At 35.9% G+C, this 19,486-nt stretch overlaps 1 protein-coding gene across 2 annotated transcripts in view; it reads right to left on the bottom strand.

The window, feature by feature from the left end:
- The window catches only part of FBXL13 (F-box and leucine rich repeat protein 13), a 210,268-nt gene that overhangs the window by 160,513 nt on the left and 30,269 nt on the right, over positions 1–19,486 (bottom strand). Inside the window, exons 4-7 of one of the 2 annotated variants that reach the window (XM_049642850.1) lie at positions 14,662–14,729; positions 13,476–13,630; positions 12,071–12,180; positions 9,414–9,581 (exon numbers count right to left, since the gene is read on the bottom strand). In XM_049642850.1, coding sequence (XP_049498807.1) covers positions 9,414–9,581; positions 12,071–12,180; positions 13,476–13,630; positions 14,662–14,729 — 501 coding nt within the window. The remainder of the gene's footprint in view (positions 1–9,413; positions 9,582–12,070; positions 12,181–13,475; positions 13,631–14,661; positions 14,730–19,486) is intronic. The other variant, XM_049642851.1, reaches the window with a different exon arrangement.

Here is a 19,486-nt window from a genome sequence, read left to right as displayed (position 1 = left end):
TATGTGTGGAGGGATGGCATGGGGTGACGGGACCTATGCAGTGTAAGGAGGGCATCCCCAAAAAGGGCAGCCTACACGTGCATTGTCAGAACCTGAGTAGGATAAGGAGGGCATCTACATAGGAAGGCACTCAGGATAGTGTGTGTCAGCCCAAACAAAGTTAGTGAGGAAAATACACAGGAAGAAAGGCAACTGACACATGGCGTCAGAGCCCAAGCTATGTGAGGAGGTCCTCTTCATAAGAGGGTGGCCTGGCAAGGAATGTCAAAGCCTAAGCAGGATGAAGAAGGGAGGTAATGGTGGCAGCAACCTGTATGAATGGTTACACACAGGGGGAGTGATCAAATAAGTAAATATATTAAGAATAATGAAAGCTAGGGGGCGCCTGAGTGGCTCAGTGGGTTGAGTGTCAGGTCATGATCTCAAGGTTTGTGAGTTCGAGCCCCGTGTCAGGCTCTGTGCGGTCAGGGCAGAGCCCACCTCGGATCCTCTGTTCCCTCTCTTTCTGCCCCTCCCTCGCTCATGCTCTCTCTCTCAAAAATAAATAAGTAGTTTAAAAAAAAAGAAAAAAGAAAAATAAAAAAAAAATGAAGGCTAGGATTCTCACTGGTGGAGAAGGACATTGCAAATATGGAAGAAGAACTAGAATGAGCTCTGTGGTGCAAAATTAAAACTGGAAGTATCGGGGCGCCTGGGTGGCGCAGTCGGTTAAGCGTCCGGCTTCAGCCAGGTCACGATCTCGCGGTCCGTGAGTTCGAGCCCCGCGTCAGGCTCTGGGCTGATGGCTCGGAGCCTGGAACCTGTTTCCGATTCTGTGTCTCCCTCTCTCTCTGCCCCTCCCCCGTTCATGCTCTGTCTCTCTCTGTCCCAAAAATAAATAAAAAACGTTGAAAAAAAAAAAATTAAAAAAAAAAAAAAAAAACTGGAAGTATCCATGTGCAATAAGTTTGGGTATGTAGAAGTATGTTGACATGGAAATAAATGTGTACTTGCATGTACCTATTATAGTCTCCCACTCTGTCTACTGCGAAGACATGGGAGAAGTGACACAGCAATGGCAAAGAATACACGTAGTGCTCTAATCTTGGTTTCTATGTACAATTTCCATTAAGAAGGATTTAGGGACTCATGGAGAAATAACTCATCTGAGGTGGGGTAGGGAAAGTGTGAGATGAGCCTGGGATATCATGCTGTGCTATAAAGTAAGAAAGTATACCGAAGGAGCTGGTTATATGTCAAAAGGACATGGAAGGCAACTTGAATTCGTCTGAATCTAGGACAATTTGAGCACCAAAATAAATAGGGATAGTAATGGATTGTAACCCGTGACTAAAACAGAGCACCATGAGTCCATACTGCTATCAATAAGCAAACAGGAATATTTATATAATTTTAAAGTAATTACCCACAAAATGCATATCAATCACAAAGGGTGTGATTGAATTGAAGTGGAGAAGCCTGATAGACACCACTTTTTTTTTTAAGTTTATTTGTTTATTTTGAGAGAGAGCAAGTGGGGGAGGGGGAGAGAGAGAGGGAGAGGCAGAGAATCCAAAGCAAATTTTCTATTTTTTTTCCTAATTCAGTTTTGGAAGGTAATAAATGTCTGATTGTGCAGAGCCTGATGTGGGGCTCAAACTCACAAACCATGAGATCATGACCAAAGAGGAAGTCAGACACTTAACTAATTAAGCCACCCAGGCGCCCCTGATAGACACCACTTTTTAACCAAGTGACCAAAGTGAATGTCATAGACAAATCCAAATCCTGTCACTGATATGATACAATGAGAAGAGCACAGCACGATGTCTGTGGTATTTCTAATTTTTTTTTAATGTTTATTTATTTTTGAGACAGAGAGAGACAGAGAATGAATGAGGGAGGGTCAGAGAGAGAGGGAGACACAGAATCTGAAGCAGGCTCCAGGCTCTGAGCTATCAGCACAGAGCCCGACGTGGGGCTCAAACTCATGGACCGTGAGATCATGACCTGAGCCGAAGTCAGACGCTTAACCGACTGAGCCACACAGGCGCCCCAGTGGTATTTCTAATGAAAACGAATAACCTGAGTGTATTCTTGAGGAAACATAAAACAAGCTCAAATTAAGAGATATTCCATAATAAAACCGACCTAATCTTCATGTCAAGGTCATGAAAATTAAAGAAAGACCAAGGGGCAGTTGCAACCCCTCAGAGGGTAAGGAGGGTAAGGAGATGTGGCAACCAGTTGCTACAGTAGATCCTTTTGCATTAATGAGACAATGGAAGAAACCTGAATTGGGTTTGAGGATTTTGATAACTGACCATAAGTAAATGATCTTGTTTACAGGAAATAAACCAACAGCAGTCAGGGGTGATGAAGTATCATGTCAGCAACTTATTTTCGAAGTGTTTAGGAAAAAGAGTTCTTTGTATAGTACTGGCAACTTTTCTGTAAGCTTCAGATTATTAAAGTAAAAAATGTATTGAAAAGACTTGACTTCTTCCTTACCAATCTGGAGGCCTTTTCTTTTGTCTGATTGCTGTAGCTAGGACTTCCAGTAGTACGTTGAATAAAGGTGGTAAGAATTAACATCCTCGTCTTGTTCTTGAGCTTAGAAGAAAAGTTCATGGTTTCTAACCATCGAATATGATGTTTGCTGTGGGCTTTTCATAGATGGTCTTTATTAGATTGAGGTATATTCCTTCTAAATCGACTTTGTTAAGGGTTTTTATCATGAATGGATGTTGTTGTCAAATGCTTTTTCTGCAATTATTGCAATGATCATATGGTTTTTATCCTTTTTTTAAATGTTTTTTTCATTTTTGAAAGAGAGAGAGAGCAGGGGAAGGGCAGACAGAGAGGGGACAGAGGATGTGAAGCAGGCCCTGCACTGACAACAGAGAACCCAATGTGGGGCTCAAACCCACAAACCGTGAGATCATGACCTGAGCCAAAGTCGGATGCTTAACTGACTGAGCCACCCAGGTGCCCCCTATCCTTTCTTTTGTTGATGTGATGTGTCATGTTGATTGATTGTAAATATTGAACCACCCATGCATCCTGGAATAAATTCCTGTTGATAATGGAGAATGTTTTTTAATGTATTGTTGGATTTGGTTTGCTAATATTTTATTGAGGATTTTTGTATCTATATTTATCAGAGATATTGGCCTATAGTTTTCTTTTTTTGTAGTGTCTTTGTCTGGTTTTGTTATCAGGGTAATGCTGGCCTTGTAGGATGAATTTGGAAGCTTTCCTTCCTCTACTACTTTGTTTTAATGTTTATTTATTTTGAGAGAGAGAGAGAAAGAGAGCATGAGCAGGAGAGGGACAGAGAGAGAGGGAGAGAATCCCAAGCAGGTTCAATGTTATCAGTGCGAAGTCCAACATGGGACTCAGTCTCACAAACTGTGAGATCATTACCTGAGCCAAAATCAAGAATTGGATGTTTAACCACCTGAGCCACCCAGGCACCTCTCTTGTATTTTTTGAAATAGTTTGAAAACAAGCATTAACATTTATTTATTTATTTATTTATTTATTTATATGAAATTTATTGTCAAATTGGTTTCCATACAACATCCAGTGCTCATCCCAACAGGTGCTCTCCTCAATGCCCATCACCCACTTTCCCCTCCCCCCAGCCCCCATCAACCTTCAGTTTGTTCTCAGTATTTAAGAGTCTCTTATGGTTTGTCTCCTTCCCTCTCTGTAACTTTTTTTCCCCCGCCTCCCCCACCCCCCTGGTCTTCTGTTGAGTTTCTCAGGATCCACATATGAGTGAAAACATATGGTATCTGTCTTTCTCTGCCTGACTTATTTCACTTAGCATAACACTCTCCAGTTGCATCCATGTTGCTACAAATGGCCAGATTTCATTCTTTCTCATTGCCAAGTAGTATTCCATTGTATATATAAACCACATCTTCTTTATCCATTCGTCAGTTGATGGACATTTAGGCTCTGTCCATAATTTGGCTATTGTTGAAAGTGCTGCTCTAAACATTGGGGTACAAGTGCCCCTTTGCATCAGCACCCCTGTATCCCTTGGGTATATTCCTACCAGTGGTATTGCTGGGTCACAGAGTAGATCTATTTTTAATTTTTTGAGGAACCTCCACACTGTTTTCCAGAGCGGCTACACCAGTTTGCATTCCCACCAACAGTGCAAGAGGGTTCCTGCTTCTCCACATCCTCTCCAGCATCTATATTCTTCTTATTTGTTCATTTTAGCCACTCTGACCCACATGAGGTGGTATCTCAGTTTGGGCATTAATACTTTTTTAAATGTTAGGTAGAACTCACCTCTGAAGCCATCTGGTCCTAGACTTTGTTTATTGGAAGTTTTAAATTGCTGATTCTATTTCATTGCTCATAACCAGTCTGTTCAAATTTTCTATATTTTTTCCTGTTTCAGTTTTGAAAGGTTATATATGCCTAGGAATTTATCCTCTTCTTCTAGGTTGTCCAATTTGTTGACATACAATTTTTCACAATGTTCTCTTCTGTGGTGTTGGTCATTACCTCTCCTCCTTCATTTCTGATTTTATTTTAGTCCTCTGTCTTTTCTTGACAAGTCTGGTGAAAGGTTTATCCCTTCAAAGAACCGGCTCTTAATTTTATTGATCTTTTCTATTGCTTTTTTTTTTTTAGTCTCAATTTCATTTATTTCTTCTCTAATCTTTATTATTTCTTTCCTTCTACATGACATGATACTATATACAGAAAACCCAAGATTCCACCTAAAAACTACTAGTACTAGTAAACGAATTCAATAAAGTCACAAGATGCAAAATTAATATACAGAAATCTGCATTTCTATACATTAATGAAATAGCAGAAAGAAAATTTTAAAAACAATCCCATTTACAGTTGCATCAAAAAGAATAAAATACCTAGGAATAAATCAACAAAGTCAAAGACCTCTACTCCAAAAACTATAAAATACTGATGAAAGAAGTTGATGATTACACAAACAAATAGAAAGATATTCCATGCTCATGGACTGGAAGAATCAATATTGTTAAAATGTCCATACTACCTAAAACAATCTAAAGATTTAATGCAATCACTATCAGAACACCAAGAGCATTTTTCACAGAACTGGAACAAGTAACCCTAAAATCTGTATGGAACTACAAAAGGTGCCAAATAGCCAAAGCAGACTTGAAAAAGAACAAACTTAGAGATATCACAATCCTAAATTTCAAGATATATTGTATAGCTATAGTAATAAAACAGTATGGTACTGGCACAAAAACAGACACATAGATCAAGGAAACAGAATACAGAGTCCAGAAATAAATCCACACTTATATGGTCAATTAATCTACCACAAAGGACAGAAGGGTATACAATGGGCAAAAGACAGTCTCTTCCACAAATGGTATTGGGAAAACTGACAGCTATACCCAAAGAATGAAACTGGACCACTTTCTTACACCATAGACAAAAATAAATTCAAAATGGATTAAAGACCTAAATGTGAGACCCGAAACTATAAAACTCCTAGAAGAAAACATAGGCATTAATTTCTTTGACATTGGCCAAGGAAGCATTTTTCTAGATATGTCTCCTCAGACAAGGGAAACAAAAACAAAATTAAACTATTGGAATATACTAAAATAAAAAGCTTTTCCCACAGTGAAGGAAACCATCAATAAAATGGCAAGGCAACCTATTCAATGGGAGAAGATATTTACAAATGGCATATCCAATAAGGGCTTAATATCCAAAGTATAAGAATTTATACAACTCAACATCAAAAACACAAATAATCTGATTTAAAAATGGACAGAGACATGAACAGACATTTCTCCAAAGAAGACATCCAGATAGCCAACAGACACATGAAAAGATGTTCAGCATCACTAATCATCAGGGAAATGCAAATCAAAACCACAATAAGATATCACTTCACACATGTCAGAATGGCTAAAATAAAAAACACAAGAAACAACAAATCTTGGAACCCTCATGCACTGTTGGTAGGAATGCAAACTGGTACAGCCACTGTGGAAAACAGTACGGAGTTCCTTAAAAAATTAAAAATAGAATTACTGTATGATCTGGTAATTTCACTACTGGGTATTTACCCAAAGAAAATTAAAACACTAATTCAAAGGGATAAATGCATCCCTGTGTTTATTTTAGCTTTATTTACAACAACCAAGATATGGGAAAAAACCCAAAGAAGAGGTAGTGTGTATATATATATGTATGTGTGTATATATACACATATATATATATATATATATATACACACATATATAGGTATATATACTATATATGTGTATATATATATATATGTATATATACCTATATATGTATATATACATATATATACACACACACACACATATATATATATACACATATATATACACAATGGAATATTACTCAGCCATAAAGAAGAATGGATCTTGGCATTTGCAACAAATGGATAGACTTAGGGGGTATGATGCTAAGTGAAATAAGTTATAGAAATGCAAATATCATTATGATTTCACTCATGTGGAATTTAAGAAACAAAGCAAATGAACAAAGAAAAAAAAGACAACCAAAACAAAAAAAACAAGCTAATGACTGCCAGAGGAGAGATGAGTGGAGGGGTGGGTGAAACAAAGCAGGTTAAGAGCACACTTATTGTGATGAGCACTGAGTAATGTATAGAACCATTGAATCATCATATTATACACCTGAAACTAATATAACACTGTACACTAATTATACTTCAATAAGAAAACAACAAAATAATAAATATATTCTATATCAACAATAGCTAAACTATGAAAAGAGCTCAAGTGTCCATCAAGTGACAAATGGATAAAGAAAATGTGGTATATGAAATGAAAATGAAATGTTGCCATTTGCAACAACGTGGATGAAGCTAGAGAGTATTATGCTAAGTGAAGTAAATCAGAGAAAGATAAACACCATATGATTTCACTCATGTGTGGCATTTAGGAAACAAACAGATAAACATGTAAGAAGAGGGGGAAAAAAAAGAAGAGAGAAGCAAAGCATAAGACACTTAAAAACATTTTTTTAGTGTTTCTTATTTATATTTGAGAGAGAGAGAGAGAGAGAGAGAGAGAGAGCACGCGCCAGAGAGACAGAGTCAGAATCTGAAGCAGGCTCCAGGCTCCAAGCTGTCAGCACAGAGCCCAATGCGGGGCTCGAACTTACAAGCAGTGAGATCATGACCTGAGCTGAAGTTGGATGCTTAACCAACTGAGCCACTCAGGTGCCCCAAGAGACTCTTAATGATAGAAAACAAACAGGGTGGATGGAGGGAGGTGGGTGGGGGATAGGTTAAATGGGTGATGGGCATTGAGGAGGATACTTGTTTGGATGAGCACTGGGTGTTATATGTAAGTGACGAATCACTGAATTCTACTCCTGAAACCAATATTACACTACATGTTAACTAACTAGAATTTAAATAAAAACTTAGAAAAAAAATAATAAAGCAAATTAGGGGCAGGTCTCCCTGCCCTTTACTCATAATAAATAAATACATAAATAAGTAAATAAATGCTGGGTAAAATAAAATTGACTATTTTGTAAATAATTTTAAGTTTATTTTTGAGAGAGAGAGAGCACACGCAAGTGGGGGAGGGGCAGAGAGAGAGACAGAGATAGAAAATTGAAGCAGGCTCCAGGCTCTTGAACCCACAAACCATGAGATCATGACCTGAACTGAAGTCAAATGCTCAACTGACTGGGTGACTGAGCCACCAAGGTGCCCCTTTTTTAAAAATATTTTTTAAGATTATTTATATTTGAGAAAGAGAATATAATTGACTATTAAAGTAAAAATAATAAATTGCATTGTACGGTTTATAAATACCTCAGAATATAATGTATGGCAATACTAGCATGAAGCACAGGAGAAGGAAAACGAAAGCTTACTCTTAGGTTTTAACATTATACATAAAGTGGTAGAAAATTTTGTGAAGGTGTAATCTGTGATAAATTGAAAAGGCATATCGTAAATGCTAGAACAGCCACTGATAAAGTAAACAGAGAAACATTAGCAGTGAACAGCTTAGGAGTTCAAAGACAAAAAACAGCTGTATAAACTGTAAGAAAGAATGTGACATAGCTTAGGAAAACAGCTAAGAATGACATATTAATATGGCACAAAAGGAAAAGTAATTAGGGCAAGAATGACAGACTTCGTTACAGAAAGCTCTAAAATTTTTCACATTGAAGGACTCTACAGACAAAATTGAAAGCAAACATCAAGCATGGAGGGGTGGAAATCTCTAATATATTCCAGGCAAAGGGTTGATATTACCAATATATAAAGGGCTATTACAAACCAGTAAAAAAAATTATAGGAATTCCAATTTAAAAACAAACCAGAGGCAATTTATAAAGAGGAAATTATGGGCAAAACTATCCTTATCCTAATTCTATGCTCTATATAAAATGCAAAAAATTAATAATAATAATAATATAAAATAAAAAATGGGGTGCCTGTATGGCTCAGTCAGTTAAGCGTCTGACTTCAGCTCAGGTCATGATCTTGCGGTTTGTGAGTTCAAGCCCCGCTTCCGGCTCTGTGCTGACAGTTCGGAGCCTGGAGCCTGCTTTGGATTCTGTGTCTCCTTCTTTCTCTGCCCCTCCCCCACTTGTACTGTCTCTTTCTGTCTATCAAAAATAAATAAATGTAAAAAAATTTTTTTTAATTTTTATAGAAAATGCAAGATTAGGTGTAGATACATAGATACCTGTTCCCAAATATAACTTGAGCTTGATTCTGTGCATTTAGAGGGGTATATTTAATACATGGGATTTTATAATGTGAAGCTGCCATCAATCAGAATGAGGTGATATTTTACACTTCTACCACTTATCAGGTAGCCTCACAAAGTAGAAGTTACTTTTCTATCAAAATAGGAGAGAATATAACCAGTAGTTGGAATTATGGTTTATTTTTCAGAGATCAATTCAATGAATTGTAAGATGTAACTACATGATTCTTTTTATGAATTCACAATCTAAGGAAGAAAGATAGTATAAATATTTTAACTAACTGAAAGTTGCAATAAGACAAGACCATTTGCATCCCCGAATAGAGGAATAATGTTAAGATTAAAAGATTAGGGAGGGATTGGAGATTAAAAAGTGAGCACTGGAGTATCTAAAATCTGTTCCAACTTAAATGACAACATGTACTTGAAGGAGGAAGGAAAGAAAAACATTTCCTACAGCTTTACTTTCCCCACTTTTGACTGTCAGATTCATCTTATAGCCATCCAAAAGGATGGCCTCTAAAAAAATTAGCTTAACCCAAATGTAGTTGTAAAAAAACACGTATATCTTTGAAATAAAATCTCCATCATCCATGTAAGGTTTATAAAACCACTCATTAAATAAGCATTGTGAAAATGACTAGTTACGGTACATGAATTCATACAAACCTGTGAGACCGCTCTTTGGGGTAACAGTGAAATGTCACATTCAGGAATATTGCCTTCAAGAGAGACTTTAGACAGACTTGGTTCAGGAAAAATGGATTCTCCATTAGCAGCTACTTTGAGTTTTAGGTTGTTTCTCCATTTTAGCAATTGAAGTTCATGTTTTAATATCTGCCATGAAAATAATTGATAAATTCCATGGAATTGTTGTAAAGGTTAAATGAGATGATATATATCAAGCATAGTGTGGGGCACCTGGGTGGCTCAGTTGGTTAAGCTTCTGACTCAATTTCAGCTCAGGCCATGATTTCAAATGTTCATGGGATTGGGCCCATTCTCTCTCCCTCTCACCCTGCCCTTCCCTGGCTTGTGTATGTGCATGTGCTCTCTCACTCCTTCAAAATAAACTTTTTTAAAAAAAGCACAGTGCTCAACACCATGATAGCACCAATTGAGCACTATTTATTGTTACTATCATTGTTATATAAACTGTCTTGTCAATAGCATGTTTAATATTCTCTGGACCACCAAGGCATTAGAGATCATTTCCATTAGTTGTAAGACAACATTGGCACAGGCAACTACCTTGAAGATGTGGTCCAGCTCCTCCTTCAGATGAGGAAGCTGAAACCCACAGAGTCGAGGTTCTGGTAATGATAGAACTGATATTTGGGGCATGGAAAGGAGGTGGTTAGCACAGAAATTAAAAAAAAAAAAAAGGAGAGACAGAAGAAAGCATCTGGGGACTTGCCTGATTTATTGTGACAAGAAGTCCCCATTTTAACTTTCAATACATTCCTTAAAACTGCATAATCAAGAAAAAGCCATAAGGGCAAACAAATCTTACACACAATTTTGATTATTATTAGTTATATATAATATATAATTATTACATATTATTATATAGTATATATTATATATAGTTATATAGTTATTACATATTATGATATAGTATATATTATATATAGTATATATATATTATTATATATACCTGCCTCCTTCACTTCACCCTCCTAAGTGAGTGATTATTAGGCCAAGAAATCACATAGCTAGAAGCAAATATTTTCTCTAAACACTCAATTAACTATATAATATACATCTATACTAAGGATAATACTATATTATGTATAATATACATTATTATATGTATTAATTGTGTCAACTACTACATGCAAAACATTATACTCAATGTATGTGTATGATTAAGAGAACGATTTTGCCTCAAGGGTGTTCAGTTTTAGAGGGGTGTGAAAGGAGCAGACTAGTCACATACAGTATTTTATTGTACCATTGGACAATCACTGATCAGGCATGCGGGGAGCCAAGGTCAAAGTACTAGCTTAGTACACAGTGTTGAAAAACACTGAACAAGCAGATTAAAACAGTGGTACCTGAAGTATAACTGTTTAACTGGCAACATTGAAAATGAACTCCACAAAATTCTAGAGGACATCTTATAAGAACACCTGTTCAATACCAGCAGATAATAAACTTCCAGAGAGCAAGTATATGCTTTATGCATGTCAGTATCCTTTGCAGGCTCTAGCACTGTTTCAAGGATTATGTAAGCAATAAATCTTTTCATGCCCTCTCGGGACGTATGTAGTATCATCAGTCTCAACATCTGAACTAGTTAGCGGTGGGAGGCATTGATCATGCGCTCCACCAGGCAATGACAAAACAGGAAGTTTAACTTCTTATCTTTCTCTTTCCTATTTATTCCAACTTTGTATTTCAAAGACTATTGATAAAATATTACCTACTGAATAATATAGCTAAAAAAATTTCAGCATTTTTCTGTCTGATCCTAATAGTTACTGTGCTTACTAAAACAACGTTAAATAGTAATTTACTAATAGCTTAAGCAAACTAGAGATATTTTCAGGTTTGGAGGAATTTCCTTGGATCCTCTATTTTAATTGTTTTAATTCCTGGAGGCACCTGGGTGGCTCATTCGGGTGGGCGTCTGACTTCGGCTCAGGTTATGATCTCAGTTCCTGGGTGTGAACCCTGCGTCAGGCTCTGTACTGACAGCTTAGAGCCTGGAGCCTGCTTCAGATTCTGTGTCTCCTCTCTCTCTGCCCCTCCTTCCTTCTTCATTCGCACTCTGTTTCTCTCTCTCTCAAAAATAAATCAATATTTAAAAAAATTAATTGCTTTAATTGCTGGGGGGGGGGAGGAGGTGTCCCAGTTAAGAATGATCCTTTAATTTTAGTAATTTAGTAATTTTTAAAATTATTTGATATTAATTATAATTTATTACATTAAATGTTGAAAAAGAATAAACAACAATTTAATCTTACCTAGAAAAAAGCTATTCAGTCTTTATCACAACAAATAGTTTCTCTTCCATTTTAGATATCTATACGCATCTAATCACTTGCTTGAGCAAAATTCTTAGTCTTTATCAATAACTTTAAACAAAATGTTGAAATGATTTTTCTCAGTGTTCATAGTTGAAACAACAGAATTTATTAGAAAATATTCTTGGTAGCTGACGTGAAATTTAAATTATTAAATTACAAGAATAAAGACCCCACCAAAAGTATGTAATATTCAGGATTTTAGTACTTTCCACACATAGCATCATTGTCTGAAGCCACATCAATGTAACACCAAAATTAAATTTCTAAAAATACTAAGTTTCCAAGATACCGTACCAGCTCATCTTCTCTCTTTTTATACTTAAGTCTTGCTTTATCCCTCCATTTAGTTAGGATAGCTGTCAGCTTGTAACAGTGCAACATCTTTTGTACCTGTGATAGTGTATCTAAAGAAAAGTTATTAGATTATTGTATATATTTAAAGATATTTCCCAAAAACCCAGTGTCTACAATATGAACCAATATTGCATCTGACAGTTTTTGTTTGATTTTAATTTCTTCTAAAATTAATTACTATGGATAGCAGACTTCTACTCCCGAGACTTTATTAACCTGTAAACATCACCTTTGCCCTTATAAATTAAGATGTCATAGATGTGATAGCACATCTTTATAAAACCAGAATTTCCAAACTTATTCATAGAAATAGAATCATGCGATAGTATTCTAATTTAGTTAAATGCATTATGATTAAAGAATTTGCTCCATTTTATGTTTTCACCAAGGGTCCAAAGCTCAAATACACGGGTGGGGCCAGGAAGAAGGATGACTAAGGCAGGCCCCCGGATACCACTGACAGAAGGCAGTGGCTTCCTCACTGCGACCAATTGTTTCCTCCCAGAATTAGAAGTCCATCAGTCTTATGTCAAAACCTTCAGAGGGTTCACTGTGACTGAGAGACCAACAGGAATGGATCAAGAGGAAATAATTCTCTAATTTGCAGCAACGATAAACCAATATTTGGTGAAGTGGCTAAAATCTGAACAAAAGGCTGGAGTCCCCCGGGGTGTCTGGGTGACTCAGTCCCCTTTAAGCAACCTATTTCAGCTCAGGTCATGATCTCACAGTTCATGGGTTTGAGCCACACTTTGGGCTCTGTGCTGACAGCTCAGCCTGGAACCTGCTTTGGATTCTGTGTCTTCCTCTCTCTCTGCCCCTCCCCTTCTCTGTCTCTGTCTCTCAAAAATAGATTAAAAACATTAAAAAAAATAAAAAATAAAAATAAAAAAAGGCTGGAGTCCTCTATCCCTGCTCCTAAGATCATGTACTTGCACTGCCTGCTCATCAAAGGTTTAAGGAAAAGAAAATTCATTTTCTTTGTTTCCTCATGTACCCATTTCAAATGAAATACCTGTCATGAATGGAAAACTCTCTACCAAGAAATAATCAATTTTGGTACCCATCTGTGATATACCAGGGGTCTATTAGTAAAAAAGCTGATAGGAGATCCCTATTTCACACAAATACATACAGAAGTTTCTTTTAAACATGACTGTTTTCTGTTACGATGAAACCCTTTGACACAAATCTCATTAAATATTTTAAATTAGGGGCTTTACATTTCATGACAGCTCTCTAGACATAATAATAAATTCTCTAGTACAAACTGCTTAGCCATTAAGTGTGTTGATTCTTTGAATACCTGAATATAAAAACAAATCAATACTATGTAAGGATTTACCTGTAAGTTGTTTTTTTTGACCTTTTACATGAGAGTGCCAGAGACGAAATACATATTTTTGAAGTCTGAAATTATTATATTTCATTGCTCTTTCTATTTTCTCAGCCAGCTCATCATCTTCATTTGTAAGAGGTATTGCTATGTCTCTCCAAGAGCTAGAGGCAGAAAATATAGAAAAATAGTATTTTGATGTTATGGCAATACATTACTAAATAAATGGAGACGGAGAAGGAGTAATACCACCTCATTTAGCTCCTCAAAAACCACAGCATAGAAAGAAACTGTTCAATTATTGTTATTGTTTTATTTCTAGCTAGTCCTTGCATTTCCTTTGAGCTTGCACTTCCCTTTGCTACATTTCTAAAACCCAGAAAGATCTGGAATCCGGAAGTTTTTCCATAACCTATTTAGAGGCAAAACTAGACCTGATCTAATTTTGCTTTAGAACCTCCCTGGAATTGACACATAATTGTTCATAGTCTTTTTTCATTTCATTTCATGTATATACATTTCATTTTATTACATACATATATAATATATACATAGTAGAAATACTAATATGTTTGAATACGTTTGGTTCCAGCATGCTGTCTCAGACACCACTGAAGATGTTATATAATACATACAATGTGCAGAAATACCTTTGTAAAAATTTTTAAGGAAAGGAATATAAATTTGAAAACATATCTCCAAGGGTTTCAAATGAAGGGATTATAGACCTTATACTTTCAATTTTGAAGTTTTAATTTAAAAAAAAACGAAAACACCACAGGGGCACCTGGGTGGCTCAGTCAGTTGAACATCCAGCTTTGACTCAGGTCACGATCTCACGGTCTGTGAGTTCGAGCCCCACATCAGGCTCTGTGCTAACAGCTCAGAGCCTGGAGCCTGCTTCAGATTCTGTCTCCATCTCTCTGCCCCTCCCCTGCTCATGCTCTCTCTCTCAAATATAAAACAAAACATTAAAACACACACACACACACAACAAAGTAATACCATGAAGAAGTAAAGAACATACTTTAAGTAAAAGCCAAGTGAAAATAAATTAAATATATAATACAAAATGGTGGAGACATGATTAAATAGATAAAATCAGAACAACTGGCTAAAAATGAGTTGTTCTTCATATGGAGAGTATTAAAAAATAAAAACACAGAGAAATAGTATGTAAAAATCGCATTCTTACCAAAAGTGTGTCTTTACTAAACGTCCAGTATAAAAAGTACATGCTTTTATCATCAATTCTGGAGTCATCTAAAATAAATAAATAAATAAATAAATAAATAAATAAAAGAATGAATGAAACAACAAATATTAGAAATGAATGGAATCCAAAGGCTAACTTCCAGAAGCTACACGAGAAAATGAGAGCAATGGTTGCCTTGGGCAGTAAGGAGACAGGAATGGACTGGAAGAACTATATACCATATACACTTTTTGGAATGTTATATTATCTATTTTTTTAAGTTAAAATTGCAGCTTAAAATTTTCCCATTATATTGTATTTACTTTAAAGCATTTTAAGGGGTGCCTGGGTGGCTCAGTTGTTTAAGTTTCCAACTTCGGCTCAGGTCATGGTCTCACGGTTCATGAGTTCGAGCCCCGCATTGGGTTCTGTGCTGACAGCTCAGTGCCTGGAGCCTCCTTCAGATTCTGTCTCCCTTTCTCTCAGCCCCTCCCCCCCTCACGCTCTGTCTCTGTCTCAAAAATAAACATTTTTTAAAATATTAAAGCATTTTTAAGTAAGTCTAAGGTATTATTATTGTCAGCTGTATTGATAATAGTATAGAGTTGTAGGTCACTATTAAACTGAATGATTTTGCCTTCTCAAGAATATAAAATGAAATTTTCTTTAAAAAAAAAAAAAGAAAGAAAGAAAAAATAAAAAGCTTACCAGAATGCCTCACCAAACAGGCATAGGAAAACCATATAAATTAAGATTTCAGAATATACTGAAAGAGGTGCAAATTTATTACTTGCAACTATTCACAATAACACACATTGACTGACATGTGTGTTGAACACCTATGTGAGGATTCCTGAAATTATCTGTACTTTCTGTATCTCCTTTAATGAGCAAAGATAATATTATATTAACACATTTGTTATATGTACATGGCTACTATGAAGTGCAAATGGGGTTATTTTTTCTCATGTTATCGCCACCTTGTTTGCCATATAAATAAACATGTGGCCACGTCTGTTTGGTATAGAGATAAGCTTGGTTCAAATCTATACAAACTGCCCAGGATTCTTAATTCCACTTTTCAAAGACAAATGTTCTCCTCCTCAATCATGGATTTATTTTAGGCATACAACAAAGGCCCCTTGCTCCCCCCCCCCGCCATCCCGGCCAATATTCTGCCTGATGTTCAAAGACATTTGGAAACCCTCAGTTTGATGGAGATTATACGCAAATTTTGCTTATGGTGAGGGGGAACATAAATCATTGGAATCATTCTTTACTAAATTCTGATTTTCATAAGGGAAAGGAATTCAGATGAGTAAAGTAAGAGTATTGGGGATATCACAGCAGGGTGGATAAAACCAGGAAAGGAATGAGGTGACAGAAGAAAAGACAAATTTCATCTACAATACAATCTTTCTGTTCTGCTGTTAGCCCCTAAATTTACTAAGATTAAACTTTTCTTTAGAAGATATAACCTGGGAAGTAATATATAAATACCTACAATAAATGGCATCATTCATTAAAAAATGAGTATATTACATGATCGAATTATAATTCAGCCAGTAAGACTTGAACTTGAGTTTCCTTTTTTTTTTTTTTTTTTAATGTTTTTATTTATTTTTGAGACAGAGAAAGAGCATGAGCAGGAGAGGGATAGAGAGAGAGGGAGACACAGAATCCAAAGCAGGCTCCAGGCTCTGAGCTGTCAGCACAGAGCCCAACGCAGGGCCAAACTCACGGACTGTGAGATCATGACCTGGTCCGAAGTCAGACGCCCAACCCACTGAGCCACCCAGGTGCCCAGGGTTTCCTTTCTAATGATCCACTCTTTAAACCAGCATAAAAGTGTTCTTTCTAGTTCTTTCTATTCTATTGTTGAAAGAAGTTGAAGTCCTCATTAATTCATGACTTATTATGCTGGAAGAGTCTGTCATCCTCATATTCCTTTTTAAAGAGTTTCTTGCCCTGAATTCTTATTTTAATTTCACAGATACTGTTCTGACTAAAAACAAAACACACAAAAACACTAATAAAATGAAAATAGCTATGATTTTTCCTCATTGTTGGCATCCTCCTGTTTTCTCCACAGGGAAAATAGCTTTAAGAGATTGCTCTGAGGTACTGGCCTCAGCAAAGACTCAAGCTCAGTAATGCCCCATCCCCCACGCGGGGCTGGGCACGGCTTTACTCCACTGCAGCACCTCTGGCCTGTGCCCATATGTTTGGTCACATGATTCTGCTTCCACTGCTCAACGTTTTCACTGTTTCTTTTGCAACTTTCTTTCTTCTTTGTGGGGGGGGGGGGGGGGAGTGGGTTGAAATATTTTTATGTATTATTTATTAATTATTGTTGTTGAAATATAGTTGACATACACTGTTATATTAGTTTCAGGTATATAACAAAGTGATTTAAAAATTCTGTACATTACTCAATGGTTACCACAACTAGTTTAGTAAACATCTGTCATCATACAATTTTTTTTACAATATTATTGACTAGATTCCCGATGCTATACTTTTCCTCTCCATGACTTATTGATTTTTTAACTAAAACTTTGTATCTCTTAATCCCCTCTGCCATTTCATGTATTTCTCACCCACCTCATCTCTGGTAACCATCAGTTTGTCCTCTGTATGTATGAGTCTGTTTCCGTTTTTTTGTTTGTTCATTTGTTTTTGAGTCCACATGTAAGTGAAATCATATGGCATCTGTCTTTCTCTGTCTAACTTATTTCACTTAACATCATACCATCTATGGTTTTGCAAATGGTAAGATTTCATTCTTTCTAATGGCTGGATAATATACCGTTGTATACCACCTTTTCTTTATCCATTTATCTATTGATGGACACTTGGGTTGCTCCCATATCTTGGCTATTGTAAAAAATGTTGCAGTAAACACAGGGGTACACATATCTTTTTCAATTTGTGTTTTCATTTTCTTCAAACAAATACCAAAAGTGGAATTAATAGGTTATATGGGGTTTCTATTTTTAATTTTTTGAGGAAACTTCATATTGTTTTCCATATTAGTTGTACCAGTTCACATTCTCACCAACAGTACACAAGGAATCCTTTTTCTTCACATCCTCACCAATACTTGTTATTTTTTTTCTTTCTTTCTTTCTTTCTTTCTTTCTTTCTTTTTCTTTCTTTCTTTTTCTTTCTTTCTTTCTTTCTTTTCTTTTGTTGTGTCTTTCTTTCTTTCTTTTTTTTCTTTTGTTATGTCTTTCTTTCTTTCTTTCTTTCTTTCTTTCTTTCTTCCTTTCTTCCTCTTTCTTGCTTTCCTAGCTGGCCATTCTGATTGATGACGTGATCTCATTGTGGTTTTCATTTGTATTTCCCTGATAATGAGTGATGTTGAGCATCTTTTCAAACATCTGCTGGCCATCTATATGTCTTGTTTAGAAAAATGTCTATTCAGGTTCTCTGCCCATTTTAATTAGGTTATTTGTGGGGTTTTGGTGTTGAGTTATATAAGTTCTTTGTATATTTTAGATATTAAGCCCTTATCAGATATATCATTTGCAAATACCTTCTCCCATTCAGTAGTGGTCTTTTCATCTTGTTGTTAGTTCCCTTTGTTGTGCAAAACCTTTTTATTTTGGTATACTCCTAATAATTTATTTTTGCTTTTATTTTTCTTGCTTGAGGAGACATATCCATACATACGTTGCTAAGGCTGATGACTGAGAGATTATTGCCTAGGTTTTCTCTTAGGAGTTTTATGATTTGAAGTCTCACATTAAGGTTTTTAATCGATTTTGAGTTTATTTTTGTGAATGGTGTAGGAAAGTGGTTCAGTAGCATTCTTTTAGCTGTAAGTATTTGGTTTCCTAACACCATTTGTTGAAGAGACTGTCTTTTCCCCATTGTATATTCCTGCCTACTTTGTCATAGATTAATTGACAATGTAAGTGTGGGTTTATTTCTGGGTTCTCTATCCTAGTCCCTTGATCTATGTGTCTATTTTTGTGCAAGTACCATACTATTTTGGCTATAATAGCTTTGTAGTATATCCTAAAATCTGAGATTGTGATACCTCTAGCTTTGTTCTTTCCCAAGATTGCTTTGGCTATCCAGGGTCTTTTGCAGCTCCATACAAATTTTAGTATTATTCTAATTTTGTAAAAAATGCTATTTGTATTTTAACAGAGATTGCATTGAATCTGTAGATTGTGTTAGGTATTATGGATATTTTAACAACATTAAGTCTTCCAATCCATAAGCGTAGTATGTCCATCCATGTATGTCATCTTTAATTTCTTTCATCAAGGTCTTGTAGTTTTCAGAGTATAGGTCTTTCACCTCCTTGGTTAAGTTTATTCCTAGGTAATGTATTCTTTTGATGCAATTGTAAGTGAAGTTGTGTTTTTTTTTTAAAAATTTCTTTCTGTTACATTGTTATTAGTGTATAAAAATGCAACAAGTTTCTGTATATTGATTTTCTATGCTGCAACTTTGGTGTATTCATTTATTAGTCCTGATAGTTTTTTGGTGGAATGTTGGGGTTTTCTGTATATAGTATCATGTCATCTGCAAACAATGACAATTTTACTCCTTCCTCACCAATCTGGATGCCTTTTATTTCTTCTCGTTGTCTGATTGCCATGGCTAGGACTTCTAGTACTCTGTTGAATAAAAGTAGTGAAAGTGGACATCCTTGTCTTCTGCCTTGTCTTAGAGGAAAGGCCTTCAGTTTTCACCATTGAGTATGATGTTAGCTGTGGGTTTTTCATATATGGCCTTTATTATGTTGAGGTATGTTTCCTGTATACTCACTTTGTTGAGAGTTTTATCATGCATAGATGTGTATTTTGTC

Source organism: Panthera uncia, chromosome A2 (genome assembly GCF_023721935.1).
Source record: "Panthera uncia isolate 11264 chromosome A2, Puncia_PCG_1.0, whole genome shotgun sequence".
NCBI lineage: Eukaryota > Metazoa > Chordata > Mammalia > Carnivora > Felidae > Panthera > Panthera uncia.
Note: the sequence above shows the minus strand (reverse complement) of the source record. Positions and strands in the feature narration are given on the sequence as shown.